The sequence below is a fragment of the Triticum aestivum genome, chromosome 1A (assembly GCF_018294505.1).
Source record: "Triticum aestivum cultivar Chinese Spring chromosome 1A, IWGSC CS RefSeq v2.1, whole genome shotgun sequence".
Lineage (NCBI taxonomy): Eukaryota > Viridiplantae > Streptophyta > Magnoliopsida > Poales > Poaceae > Triticum > Triticum aestivum.
Genome location: NC_057794.1, coordinates 256,258,654 through 256,272,919, shown reverse-complemented (window position 1 = coordinate 256,272,919; position 14,266 = coordinate 256,258,654). Strand labels below are relative to the sequence as shown.

Genomic DNA, 14,266 nt, shown 5'->3' with positions numbered 1-14,266 from the left:
GACAATATACCATGTATCAGATTTTCAACAACATCCTTCGGTGGTGAGACATGAGACATTCAATCATCTTCATTCTTCTTTGTAAAATGTCATCAGAAACACATTTGGTGTTCCGAAGATGAAATGGTGAATTCTCATAGGCATACCACAGTATAAACTGGAGATCCAAAAGATGATTGTCATTGCATGCAAGTGTCTTCACAATTGAATTCGTTATAGCAAGTTGCACATACGCATCTCCTCCATTATCGCTTAAAGGAGCCAACGCTCTACCATCAGAAAATGATGGTATCATGACGGCAATACGTGAGGCTATTGCTCCTAATCTCGTATCTTGAGATTATTCCTTCTATTTGTAGTACCATGACTTCAACACGTGAGGCTATTTTGTAATGAACAAAACTTTAAAACCATTCTAGTTGTAATATTTTAGCACTTTATGATATTCGTAAATCGCTATTGTGTTCATATTCAACAAGAAACTGTTCAAAACAACAAAATGTTAGCAATTCGGCAAACAATTTCTGCCTAAGGGCAGTACAAACATTTAAGCACACAACTCAACCCACAATCTAAAACTACAATCTTAAAAAAAAACTGGATGGCAGATTCTATGGTAAGCAAATCATGTGAGAAGTTTTTAGAATCCTGAAAAATTAACCGGCCCTTGGACCAGCAGCGGGTCGTTCGATATGCATCAAGTCAAGCCAAGTCGTTGCCAACCCGGTGAGCTGTACAATACAACCATTAACCCGTTAAGTCGCCCTCCCACGACATGACCTCATCGCCCACCCTTTTTGCGAAAGCTTCGGCACATAGGAATATCGACAATACGATGTTTGTTATGTTATAAATGAAAGGGAAAAACATAGCGCGGAAATAAAAGCGAAATCCCTCGGGAGATTTCCTATACAAGAAGCAGTTAAGCTTGGCCTGCTCTGCCCTGCCCTGCCCTCTTCTTCCTCTCTTCTCTTCTCCATCCAGGGGAGGACTGCTTCAGGTTGCGCACCCCTCTCTCCCCTCCTTCCCCTTTTATTTCCTGCGTGTTTCTGCTACGCTAGTCGACCCATCGAACCATTTCTAGTTCTTGGCCGGGCATGCTCTCCCGATCTTCCCTGCTCTAATTTTCTGCGCTTTATCTCCAGGTTCTCCTTCTTCCAGGCGCTTTCCTCACCCCCAGTCGCGGCCGAAATTCCGGACCTTTTCCAGCGGCAGAACCGTTGAGTGCGGCGGCGGCGACCGCCGACCGAGCCAAGAATCCATAGATTTCCTTCTGGCGAGCTAGACCTTCTCCTAGAGGCGTTTCTTGGGAGCCATATTTGGTTCCGGATCCATGCTGGCCGACGACATCTTGGGCTCCCCTTTCCCCGCCTAGTATCATTGTCTTCGCGAGGGTTTCTTGGTTCCTCGGAGGTCCTCCAAGTTCTTGCCAATCTGGGCAATCTGGCCCCAACCCCGGGGCGCGGCCGTGTTAGGGTTCGGGGGGCTGGATGGGGTCGGTCGTGGATTTTGTGGAGATCAGCTCCGACGAGGAGGACGTTCCCATGCCCAGGAAGCCAGTTGACGACTGGGTTGGGAAGCTTTTGAATGATGATGGGCCAAATGGGGACGATTTCTTTGATCTCGTGGTGATGGGTGAGTTCTCGCCGCCACAGAAGAAGGCCAACCCTGGTGGTGGTGATGATGAGGATGACGATGATTGTGTGGTTCTAGATGGTGACCCTGAGAAGGCAATTACCATCGGGGAGGACAAGGGGAGTGTGGGAGATAGCAGCTCCGATGAATTGCAGATAGTCGGGGAGAAAGGACCGGTATTTGTTTCCTTCCATTTCATCCACAGCAATGCATTTTGTTCATACCATATAAGCAGTACCTTGTTATGTTTGACACTGTGTATGGAGATGAAATGCTTTGTACTACTATGCATGACCATCTTGTGCTGATTTCGTTGGATGTATATCTGTGACTTTGGATCGAGTCACGGATATTGTTTAGAGAGCTTGCATTAATTTAGTAATTTCAAATACTATGAATGTGGTTAATGACACATATTAAATTCATGTCTACCTGACTTTATTGCTTATGAATATATTTGTGGTTTTTAATTCATGTTAAATTGAACAAAAGATAATTTAGGGCTTTCCATAGAAGCTACAGTTTACCTGTAGGCAGGCTTCAGTAGCATTCCTTTGATGTTTAACCTTAACAAGTTCTCATTTTTTTGCAGGTAGCGTGCAGGGACTTCCCTCATTCACGCCATCTATGTTCTAACTTGCCCTTCAGCGCTACTTCTCACGTGAAGCATTGTAGCATGGTAAGTAACAAGTGTTAACTACATGATGCTGTTGGTGAACACTAGTTGAGTATCATTAGAGAATGTACATTTTTTATGCCATTTCATTGTTACTTCTTAAATGCAGTGTCACTGTTTTGTATGCGATGCCCCAGCTCCATGTAATTATTGGGGTAAAGGTATCCAGCTTAATGATCATTGTCATGCTACGGATAAGGAATCAAAGTGGAAACAGCTGCGGCAAGCATTCAAGTCTAAAAGTCTTCCAGCATCTCGTCCAGAACAATGCCAGAATGTCATCTACCCAACAATGGCACCATCCATTAAGAAGGATATACAGTGTCAAGTCTCGTCTTTTGCAAACAGAAGTCCTCTTCTGCATGTTATGAGCCAAAACAAACAAAGACACACTTCAGTTAGAGTCTCACTGAATGTAGGACGGACTATCAGTACACCAAGAGCATCCCTTGCGACAAAAGCGGGGAGAAGTACAAACAATGTCCACACTGCTCAAAACATTCATTCACGTGGAAACTTCAAAAGAGTAGGGACAGCTTCTCCAGGTCACACAATCCGAAATGCTGACCAATTTGGTTCTAGTGCTCCAATCAGTACCCCGTCCCTTATGAACAATGCATTGCCACATGTATCACAGCCAGTTCAAGCTATACCAGGAACTAATACTACCCATGTATCTCAGCAAGTTCAACCTATACAAAGAACCAATCCTTTCAGTGGTACTGTCAAGAAAAGTGCCCCTCAGAGATCTCTCAGTGCGCCAATAGCATCTCAGGGGCAACAAGGTCAGCTGCCACCATCTTCACAGGCTGCCTCAAATGTAGTGCATGGCGTAGGATCTCAACTTTCCCGGTGCACCTCGCTTATGAATGAGAGCAGACAATTCCTGCCAGAACCAGTAATCGATGTTTCCACACAAAGCTGGCAAGACATACTTGCTAGTGTGGCATCGGATCTGGGAGTATTAGACGATTCTGCTTACAGTACCAGTACTTCACGGTCCCAGCAGCCTGTGAGGACTTCCCCCCAACCTCTGGATGCCGGTGCAAACCAAGGGGAGGAGGGCCTTCACACCAAGTCTGTTGCGTCAGCCGTAAACCTGATGACTTCTAGTGGGCATGGCTTGCCCATTCATACAACAGGTGGTGGTACCCAGACAAATGCTCCTAAGCAAACTTTGCATCCTCTGAATTATGGTGGCAATCTTAGTCCAGATGAAGCTCATCTTGATGGTTTTCTAAGCCCCCCTGCAGATGAATTATTGTTAGAAGCTGCTCATCAGAGGGACTCTTCCGGATTGGATTCTACAGGCCTTATATTTGACTTTGAACTCGACGACTGGGCTTAAGCAGCACTCTCAGAGTCAGAGGCTGTCCCGTCTTTAGCATTGGTGGGCTTCGTGGACAATAAAACCGTTTATGTTACTAGTAGCTGGTCCGTAGGGTTTCCTTGACACGAGAGGTGAAGATGTTCCTTGTACAGTAATTAACTAGGTTGTGTGGTGGAGATATTTTCTTAGATGGGTTGGTGTTTAACCTGTCAGTCATACGGGCCTTTTTATTAGGAGGCCTTAGATGCTAGTAATCTTTGTCACTGTAATAGAAGAGCAAAATTTCCACTACCTAGCTATTGCTCATATTTCTATGGGCCATATACTATTCTAGCGCCAAAAACGCCTGTTTGTGGTACATGTTGATTGCCTGCTGGCATTGTGAGGCATTTGATTATGCATGCTTGATAGTATTATTAGGAGAAAAGAGTGCCTCATGAAGATTCTTAGCTGTAGAGTATTCCCTAGACTGGTTATTCACTAGTTATTCTGTAAAAAATCACTAGGGACTACTCTCCAGCTACTAGGGAGAGGGTTTGATTCCCTGGTTATTGTGTTCCTGGTTCTTAACTAGGTGCAGAATAACTAGTGCTAAAAATTCACTAGTCTGTTATACGATGCCTACTGATCGTCAAGGGTTTGAACTGTGGAAACAGAGAAACGCGAGTGTTGGCTAACCTCAACATGTAACGATCTGTCCCGGGTTGGGACGACTGGGAACATGCTGGAGCTTCAGGTGGTGACCGATTTGTGAGGGGTTAGCCTACTTAGCGTGGTGTAGGTGTGGGTGAATTGCGGTGCTATTGTTCGCATGTTTGCGTACGATTCTTGTAATTGATACCCTGCTTCTCTTCTATGAAAATGAATTCTTGTAATTGATACCCTGCTTCTCTTCTATGAAAATGAATTCTTGTAATTGATACCCTGCTTCTCTTCTATGAAAATGAAAGTTTTAGGATATATAGTGGCCAAATTCTCTCGACTTTTTTTTTACAGAAGGGACAAGGTGGAATTGTTGGTGTGAAACCGAGGACTGAAAGCAGGGGTGAGGATTACTGGGTATCTATGAAGTCGTGTCAGAAAGTGGCCAAATTCTTGGCTAGAACACAAGAATTTCACATATGTGCTGCATAAATTTTGGGCCTTGTTTGAACTAACAAATCAGGAAATTCCCACATCACGGACGGATTTTATTCAACCAAACACACATATATGGCATCGACACGCGAGCTCTTTACGATGACACTTGTACCGCACCATATAGCATGCATGTTTCAGTCCACTCCCATGGTGCATCCTCTCCAAGCCGTTCCTTTTTCTCCACACAATTCTTTCAGGGTGCCTAACGCAAGTACTTGGACAAGCGGGCATCAGATCGCCACGGTAGGCCGGTGCGCGCGCCGATCGCTCTGCATTTGATGCCTGCCTGCCACACCAACAGCAAACCAAACCAAACCAAGCAGGCTCTCAGTGTACATCTCAGTCGGAATAAAGCCACTTCTTTCGTGGCATTAGCAGATTGAGCACTGTTTTACCACTTGACAGGCAAAAGGCAGCATCTTTTCCGGAGCCATCTCTGTGCACAGCCCTGTGTAGAATCAACAGGGGGAAATTTCGACAATCACCATCTATCTATTTGAAAGCAAAAATAACTGGCCTCAACTTATGCCAGCGAGAAATCAGTACGCCTACTGGCTTATTCATAGCAATCTTCTTCCTATATGCGAAAGATAATATCATGAATAAGGAAGGAAGAAGTTGATATGCCTCACCGTAGAGCACTGCTCCTATGAACGCATCGCCACAACCGGTGGTGTCAACAAGCTCTGGAGCGGGGATTTTTTCTGCTGTTCCTATGAGCAATCTTCCGTGTATAGTCCCATGCCCTCTTCCAGAGAGTCTCATGAACTAGAATGATAAATTTCAAAACGGTAAAATCCTTACAGATGTCAGTTTCTTCAGTAATTTCGGTGACCCGACATGATTAAATGGTTGTGAGGACCAGAAACATTGTCAATTTTTTCATACCTTGGATGATACACAAGTTGGCAGACTGTCATCTTTATGCACTTTAAGCCTTAAGGACTCAGCAACATTCCCAATATCTACCGCATCTATTCCAGAATCATCTGTTCAGGAAGGTACCGGATGACCAGAAAATAAAATAAAATGGAAGGCCACAATTACACATCATGTTGATCCTTGCTGGTGCTATTCTTATCAGGACAAGACCAAAAGTTTTGAAACTGATCACCTTCGATCCTCTCAAGCATCATGCACCCGTTTTCTCCAAGGGTTGCAATGACGAATCTCGCACGGGGATATTGCACAAGGATCTCTAGTAGTGCTGAGGGAATGCATGAAATTGATGTCCATTTCTTTAAAAAGAAGACGTCACTGAAATTAGTGTGTGAATGAAGTAATGAAAGGTGTACCATACAAGGAATATTCACTTCTGCTAAAATGTGTCATGGCCTCACGATACCTCTGGAAATTTACCCGAGCAGACAATGTAACTCGATAGGCCGAGCAGATGCTCCAGTTCTGTCTTTGTTCTTTCTGGCTCCGCATCAACCAGTATTGGAATCTTCATCAGATCAGCCTGTGCATCATGCAACACACTCAACTGGGATATATTTATCTTGCAGGTTTTATCTAGTGTCACTGTAGTATACTAGTTATATACAGAAATTATATTTAAATCTTCTAAATAACAAGAAGGAAAAGAATTAGTTTGCCACTAAGGATACACCTGGACTTTTGAAGATTGAACAACACATACAAAGTGGGAAAACAAAAACATATATGATGTACGTATCAGTGAATTAATACTGCAACAACTCGAAAAAATAAACCTACCTGCTTACCAACAGATAGTGCCATTTCATGTGAATATCCGTCTAGGTATAGCAAGTTTACATCTTGTAGTGCAGCTGACAAATTTGACATTGATATGTCACCAGGAACCATTGGAGGGTAACCTGACGTGATTATACATGTTCGGGTTTTCCTACAAATGCAAAGAGTTTTATAAGTATACGTATGATAATTCGTTTATGATGCCATAAAAGTAAAGTGCAAAAGTTGAATAAGAGCAGTGTACCATAATCCTATTCTTAAACAAGGTTAACAGTTTCAGTCATGTAGAAACTGATTCAGGAACCAGTAAAACAACGAAAGTGGACAGCAAATGACAAAATGGTTATGTGTAGAAAAATAATTGTCCTTTGTTCCTATGTTTGTTCTAAATTGTATATCAGATCTAACGTGCAATATCCAGAATGAACACCGTGGAGGCCTTTTAGTAGCGATTTTATGTTATGTTGTCAAAAGAATTCATGTCGAAGTAACAAGAAAGGAATATTCGGAAAAGATGTTCATATGACAAGGTCTGCAGATTGCATTCAGATAAATAGGAAACTTTATTTTGGGAAATTTATCTACATGTACTGGCAGAGTGGACAAGATGACCAGCAAATCTACATTCAGCTGTGTTGACTGCTTCACTCACCTAGTTATGACTACATGAAACTAAACACTAGCTGCCTTTAAATAATGATGATGAAGAAAAGATATATTCTCACGTTTTCTTATCAATAATGACATAAACAAATGTTGTGTTTCCACCATCAGAGATCTGCAAAGCAGAATGACAGAGAATATGAGACATAAAAAATCGAAGGGAAGTCCAGTCTGATATTTCAATGTAGATTTCACATGCATCTCTCATCTATTAATGCTTTGACTCTGTAGAAGACATATCATGGTCAAAATGGGTGGTTTAATTGACGACATGTATTTTTATTTCTTGAACACAACAAATTGTGTGGTCGTGTAACTTCTTTTTCTAGAGAATTAGTACCATCCACCTTAAGTATTAGACATATCCGCTAGAAAAGAGTATTATTTATTCTTGGGTAGTGGCCATAATTTCAGTGGTACTGTCTGAAAGGGATGCTGCTATCCTCCTGGTGGCAGAAACAAATATATGAGCCCCGAAAACAGAATGCTACAAATCTGAATGTCTACTTTAGGGAAACAGTTAGGAAGTGTTGTGTCTTGCCTATGAGAGCATTTCCACTCGCCCCCCCCCCCCCCAACAGGCCCCCCAGGACGCCATTTTTTCCGCCGGTGCTGAAAAAAAAAACCCAGCCCCCCCCCCCTCCCGGACAGGCCCATTTTTTGGCCCGCCGATCTAGGCCGAACCCAGCGCACCGGGGGGCACTTGGGGGCTCCGGCGGAAGGAAAAGTGGCGCGTGGGCCATCACTGTCAGGTGAGAAACGCCTTTTCCCCGCCCTGATTCGACCCCGCGCGCCGTAGGACGCCACTTCCCCTTTCGCCGCCGTGCCGATCTCGGCGCCGCCCACCTGCCACATCCACTGCTCCACCGCTAGGAAGGCCATTTCGCCGTCGGAAAGAAAGGGTTTCGCCGCGGCAGCCTCCATCCCGCTCCTGGGCGAGCTTTCCAGGGCTCCGGCCACGCAGGCGGGGGATACCGGCGGCTGCGCACCCACCACGCCCGCCAGGTGTTCGGCGATTTGCCTGTTCGACAATGGTCTCCGACGACAAGGAGGTGTTCGCAGCGCTGATGGAGGAGGAAGCCGAGGCCGACACCCAGGACGAAGAGTACCTCATGATCCTCGCCGCTCTGGCCGGCCTGTTCGCGAACAATGCAAAGCCGCGGTGAGGTGGTTCGGCGCCAGGCCGCCGTAAGAGCAAGCAGAGGCATCGACTGGAGGGCTACTGCTTGCTCTACGCCGACTACTTCACCGATGCTCCACTGCACAGCGAGAAAGTATTTCGGCACTGTTATCGGATGAGCCGAAGGCTCTTCCTCAGGATTGTGAATGCCATCCGGGAGTTCGACAATTACTTCATTTGCAAGAAGGATTGCACCAGCACAGTTGGATTCTCCTCACTCCAGAAGTGCACGAGAGATATGAGGATGCTTGCATACGGAGCTCCCGGTGATATACTGGAAGACTATGGACGCATGGCCGAGTCCACCACCATTGAGTGTTTGTACAAGTGCTACAGGGTAGTGGTGGCAGTGTTTGGACCACAATACTTGCGATCACCCAATTCTAAAGACACTGATCGGATCCTAGCACAGAATGCAGCAAGAGGATTTCCTGGGGTTGCTTGGAAGCATCGACTGCATGCATTGGGCATGGAAAAACTGTCCATTTGCTTGGCAGGGGATGTACAAATGCGCCAAAGGAGCTTGCAGTGTGGTACTTGAGGCAGTGGCCACATAGGACCTCTGGATTTGGCACTCCTTTGGTATGCCAGGAACTCACAATGACATCAACGTACTGCAGTGCTTGAATGTCTTTGCCAAGCTTGTTGAAGGTCATGCTCCTCCGGTGAATTTCGAGGTCAATGGGCGCCACTACAACAAGGGATACTACCTAGCAGATGGCACCTATCCGAGATGGTCCACATTTATGAAGACTATCTCAAACCCTGTGTCAGGAGGCAAGAACTCCTACTTTGCCAAGTGTCAGGAGGCTTGCAGGAAGGATGTCGAGCGGGCATTTGGTGTGCTCCAATCTCGATTTGCTGTTGTCCGGTACCCCGCTCTAACCTACTCGAAAGATCAAATGTGGGAAGTGATGACTTGTTGTGTCATCTTGCACAACATGATCATTGAGAGCAAGCAGGAAGAGTCAGTGTTTGACAATGAACCATATTATAGGCAGGGTCCTCTTGCCCAAGTTGATCACCAGGTACCGGCATCATGGGTTGCCTTCCTCAATATGCGTCAGGAGATCCAAAACCCACAGGTGCATCAAGAACTGCAGCACGATCTGGTGGAGCACCTATGGAGGCTCAAGGGCAACGCCTACTTCGATGTGTGATGAACTATGAGTTTGCTTCGTTGAACTAGGAGTTTTAATTTGTGTTTGAATTATGAGTTCGCTTCGTTGAACTATTTGATTTGTATTGATTTCTGTGATGAACTATGTGATAAAAAATAGTTTTTGTTGAATTTGTGTTGAAGCACACCGAATCTGGGCCTAATTTGCGCCGAATTTGGGCCGAAATCGGCGGCCGGGGGGCGAACTTGGGGAGTCGGCTGGGAACCCGAGCCCCCCCATGCCGAATTTACCGCCGGTTGGCCCCCAAGCGGCACTATTTCAAACCCCTGGGGGCCGAACGGCTAGAGATGCTCTGACCATATCATTACTTGCATGCACATGATGAAATAGTTTAGTCGTAATTCAAGGCTTACTATAACATGTGACACGTCAATCCCAGCTTCCTTGAGTTCCAAAATAACAGTTCCTCCTATTTCATCGTTGGCCACCTGAAAAGACACAAGTTGAGCGAAGTTCAGTAAAGCATAGGGCATCTCTAAGATATCTCTTAAAAGTTATATTTGAGGGGGAAATTTTCGTTTAGGAGATTAATCATCATCTAGCAGATACCTTATAAAGTTTAGTTCCTCAAGTATGACCTTTTCCCTAAGACTTCCCCTCACTTGCTCAAATTTAGTCCTGCAACGACTGTTCTCAGGAAAAATAAGGCCGAACCCTGCTGCTTCCCGCTCGCCCACAGCTTCCCCCGCCGTCGCTCGCCCTGCCGCCGTCCATCCCGGCCTCGATGATCGATGAAGAAAGCCCCAACTCCGCTAGAGACCCACCGCCGACCGAAAATTGGGCGCCGCAAGGACCAAAACGGCGGCGCAAAGGGAAGAACATTATCAAGAGCTCTCAGTCGCCGATGGTGGTTGTCATTCGCTCCGCCGCCACTACCCTACCACCCTTGTCGGTGCCGACCGGCAAATGGGACTGTCGACCATCGACGAAGGCGAACAACCTGACGGCCAGGACGAAGAAGGCTGCCATTGCCCTTGGCCTCCTGCAGCCACGCTGCCACCCCCTCCACCTCCGGCGGCCGACGAAGGCACGAATTCAGACGGAACTAGGAGCGAGGCCGACATGCTCGAGGATATGCTCGCAAGGTAAAAGTTTTCCATGTTTTCCGTTTTGTTTTGCAATTGCTCAAGAGAGTGATGCATGATGTGATATTGATTGCTAGGTAAGTTATTGCTTTTGTAGTGAGCAAATGAATGATGATGCATGATGTGATATTGATTGCTAGGTTACTTATTGCTTTTGTAGTGAGCAAATGAATGATGATGCGGCCGATTTCATGGAACAATTGAATGTAAGCCACACACTCGGCCTTGATGACATTGCCATGTCAATGTCATATACCCAAGAGATGATGAGAAATGCCGAGGGGTGGAGGAGGTCAAGGGGGCGGAAGGGTCAAGGATACCCAAACATAAAAAAAGAGCAGTTGGTCGTGCAACTACAAGACCAGGAAGACAAAGCTTTTTTGTGAAGCTTGGGTCAATGTCTCTCTGGATGCCACGCCGGGCCGACCAAATAAAGGAGAATTTTTGGCGGGAATGGTGACGGCGGCGTTAATGATGGTGCCGATGGTGACGACCAAGTGCGTGAGGCCCATGTGAACTACAATGGTTTTTGGTCCACCATGTGTTTTTGAATGAACTTGTTCATTCAGTGCCTTTTGGCATAAATTATGATTATTTTTAGTTGTTTGAGGGATCCGATGAATTTTATTTATGTTCGTCGTTGAATTATGGTGTGGTGTTGAATTGTGTATGTTTGTTTTAAAATGTGATGAATTTGTTTCAATTGTTTGAGCAAACGGTTTGAAATAATTGGCAAAATAAAATTTCGAAGGGACTAAATTTTATGTGATCCGCCAGGTGAAGAAACGTTCAATTCCTTAAAAAAAAACTATAAGGAAATGGATAAGCGGGAGGGTTTGCGCTTTTAGATAAGGGGTCTGCCCTTGCCATCTCAATGGAAAATCCATAACGTCAAATGATTCAACGTGTTGCCACAAGACGAGGTGGAGGAATTTACTACCTTGGAGATGAGCCTGGTGTTGAGACCCAGACGAGCAGCGCCTGTCAATGCGTTCCCGGCGTTCCCGCCTCCCGATATCTGCGCACACAAAGAACCACCAGGGAATGGACACTAGTAGTACAGCATACACCCTGCCGCAAATCCAGCTCGTGGAGGGGGAACTAGAGAGGTAGGCAACCGCGCCCGCGCGCACGGAAGGGGTAGGGTACCTGCAGCTCCCCGCTGCGGATCTTGTCGTCGGGCCGCGGGTACGCGTCCACCGTGGCGAGGTAGTCCAGCGTCACCAGCCCGCACCCCAGCTGCAAAAGCAAAGAGGAAGGAAGCTCAGTCACGAGCGATTCGTCAAACCCCATGACCAGCATTGGCCTGTGAGTGAGAAGGTTAATTAGTGTACGAGGCCCAGTGACGCACCACGACGCGGTTCGCGGCGAGGACATGGACGGCGGCGGCACGGGCACCGGGAGGCGCGGCGGAGTGGAGGAATCCACGGCGGCGGGCCGCGGCGGAGGGGAGGGGAAGGTACGGCGACGGCAGGTAGCGGATGAGCGACATGGTGGGCGGGTGTGGGTGGACAGCGACGGCCAGACCCGCGGGAGTGGTTGCGATCGACTTGCGACGTTGAGAGAGTTTGGGAGGTAGCTGACGAGAGTGAAGTGAGTGTGGGCCCCGGCTTCCGTCGGATTTGCGCTTGGTGGCGAGTAGGCCTGCGAAAGTGTTTTGTTCTCTTGTGGGCGATCTCAACTGTTCGCCTGTTCGGACCATTGGAATACGACTGTTGCTAGAGATTCAGTTCAGAGAAGGGGTGATTTTTTTTTTAAAGATCCAGCAAATTGCTGGCATTCATATACGGAGTATTAAGCAGGTAGAAGCGGGAAAATGAAACATGGAGAGGTGATCCTAGGATCAAGAGAAGAAAAACAAAAGAAGGGAAAGGAAAAGGCGCAGCTGGCCAAAAGAGAGAGACAGAGAGCTACGTCTTAGCCGATCCCTGATGGTGGCTCTGCGAATGATTGTGCTAGACACTGGGTTCCCGCTTGCCGCCACAATTCAATGTTACGCCTGATCGCAGCCAATATGTCGGTCCTTTGCGCCACTTGCCTCTGAAGGTGCAGTGGTGCCGCTCCAACCAGATTTCCCAAAGCACGAGCATGATGATGGTCGTGATGCCCTTCCTGCTTCCCTTCGCGGTGTTGCTGATGATCGTGTCCACGATCTCTGTTGAGCGTTGAAGGGAGGACCAGAGACCTAGTTGCACAGTTTGGCAGCCCTACCACGAGGCCACCTTCTCCCAGCTCTTCACAGACAGCTCGCAGTGCCATAACAAATGAACCGAACTTTCAAGATGTCGAAGGCAAAGTTGGCAGAAGTATTGGTTTTCCCATCCTCTTCTCTGCAGCTTGTCATTGCACCATAGCCGATTCGGATGCAGCAGCCAGGTGAAAGTTTTGAGCCGGCCAGGGGCCCAGGTCGTCCACAAGGTTTTCCTGAACGGAGCCTGGACCGATCCAAGAAACTGTGCCTGGTATGCCGATGACGCGCTGTAGATCCCGTTCGCCGTGAATTTCCATCTGATTTCGTCAGGCTGCCCCGGCCTCATACTCATTCTGGCAGTTCTAATCAATCTCTCTAAGATCAGGAACTCCTGGAGGAGAGGGTTTACGTTGCCATGTGCCAAGTCCTTGATCCAAGCATTGTCGCGCAGTGCCGCCTGTACAGTCCTGTTCTTTCTTCTCGAGTGATTGAAAAGGCGCGGGAAGGACACCTTGAGGGGCCCATCACTAGCCCAGGCGCAGCCTCAGAAGGTAGCCGTGCGGCCGACGCCAATGGTGATAATCGTCATTGGGCTGAATGCCGCCTTGTCGCTCTCATCACAAGGCACTTCCATCCCCACCCACGGCCGCTCTCGGCTCACCCATGAATGCCACAACCATCTCAATCTCAGGGCCCTGCTGAATTTTGTAAGGCCGAGGATGCCGAGGCCGCCATACTCCGGACGAGCAAACCTTGGACCAATTGACTTTGCATTTGCCGCCGGTCAGTTCTTCATCTTGTGCCCAGAGGAATTTACGACGAGATTTATCCACCTCCTGCAGAAATTTTTTGGGCACCCGCAGTGCGGTGATTGCATAAGTCGGAAGCGAGCTTAGGACAGCCCTGACTAGCACCCTTCTGGCAGCGATGGACAACAGCTTTCCATTCCACCCGGTGAGACGGGCCCGAATCCTGTCCAGAACAAACTGCAGGTGCACAAGCCTGGGGCTTTTGATGGTGATTGGCAGCCCTAGGTATGTGAGAGGGAAGTGAACAAGCCGCCCGCCAAAGCTCTGCAGAACCTACTCCATATCGATGCCCGAGCATCTGATCGGCGTGGCCGTGGACTTCTAAAGGTTGATCTTCAGGCCAGAGGCTTCTCCAAAGCAATGCACAATTTGCATGAGTGTTTCAATCTCCTCTTTGATCGGGTTAGCGAATATGATCGCGTCATCTGCATATAGACTGACCCTCAATTTTATTTCTCTACCCGGCAGAGGTTGGAGCAGTCCTAACTCTCCAGCAGCTTGCAACAGCCGGTGCAAGGGATCAATGGCGATGATGAACAACAATGGAGAAAGGGGATCGCCCTGCCTTAGCCCCTTTCTGTGCCAGACCGGCTGCCCGGCCAGGCCATTGAGCAGGAAGGAAGAGTGCGAGGTTGAGAGCAGCATCTTCACCCAGTC

The 14,266-nt window shown here is 47.4% G+C and overlaps 2 protein-coding genes across 3 annotated transcripts; one reads left to right on the top strand and one right to left on the bottom strand.

Annotated features, from left to right (window-relative positions):
• The first annotated feature begins 780 nt into the window (after positions 1 to 780).
• On the top strand, positions 781 to 3,999 carry LOC123044953 (uncharacterized). The gene is made up of 4 exons (XM_044467857.1): positions 781 to 1,000; positions 1,146 to 1,811; positions 2,228 to 2,314; positions 2,421 to 3,999. Exons 2-4 carry the CDS (start codon positions 1,491 to 1,493, stop codon positions 3,657 to 3,659), a joined length of 1,647 nt encoding a protein of 548 aa, XP_044323792.1. The 5' UTR covers positions 781 to 1,000; positions 1,146 to 1,490; the 3' UTR covers positions 3,660 to 3,999.
• A 755-nt stretch (positions 4,000 to 4,754) lies between these two features.
• On the bottom strand, positions 4,755 to 12,222 carry LOC123044962 (ketohexokinase). Of its 2 annotated transcripts, none has more exons than XM_044467866.1 (12): positions 11,961 to 12,222; positions 11,759 to 11,848; positions 11,550 to 11,627; positions 9,878 to 9,952; positions 7,226 to 7,278; positions 6,501 to 6,651; positions 6,127 to 6,243; positions 5,896 to 6,019; positions 5,670 to 5,755; positions 5,414 to 5,549; positions 5,177 to 5,229; positions 4,755 to 5,067 (listed from the first exon to the last, which is right to left on the bottom strand). In XM_044467866.1, the coding sequence occupies exons 1-12, from the start codon at positions 12,099 to 12,101 to the stop codon at positions 4,984 to 4,986; spliced, it is 1,188 nt and encodes a 395-aa protein (XP_044323801.1). In that variant the 5' UTR covers positions 12,102 to 12,222; the 3' UTR covers positions 4,755 to 4,983. The 2 variants fall into 2 exon arrangements, with proteins under 2 accessions (XP_044323801.1, XP_044323795.1); XM_044467860.1 differs by having other exon boundaries at positions 5,670 to 5,770; positions 11,961 to 12,221.
• Positions 12,223 to 14,266: the final 2,044 nt, after the last annotated feature.

Bases quoted from the DNA above. Each gene is read 5' to 3' on its own strand.
- LOC123044953 (XM_044467857.1), top strand. From the start codon at position 1,491: ATGGGGTCGGTCGTGGATTTTGTGGAGATCAGCTCCGACGAGGAGGAC. The intron at 1,812-2,227 runs GTATTTGTTTCC...ATTTTTTTGCAG, and splicing joins TAGTCGGGGAGAAAGGACCG to GTAGCGTGCAGGGACTTCCC. The intron at 2,315-2,420 runs GTAAGTAACAAG...TCTTAAATGCAG, and splicing joins ACGTGAAGCATTGTAGCATG to TGTCACTGTTTTGTATGCGA.
- LOC123044962 (XM_044467860.1), bottom strand. From the start codon at position 12,101: ATGTCGCTCATCCGCTACCTGCCGTCGCCGTACCTTCCCCTCCCCTCC. The intron at 11,628-11,758 runs GTACCCTACCCC...TTGTGTGCGCAG, and splicing joins TCCGCAGCGGGGAGCTGCAG to ATATCGGGAGGCGGGAACGC. The intron at 5,771-5,895 runs GTGATCAGTTTC...CTTCCTGAACAG, and splicing joins GATGCTTGAGAGGATCGAAG to ATGATTCTGGAATAGATGCG.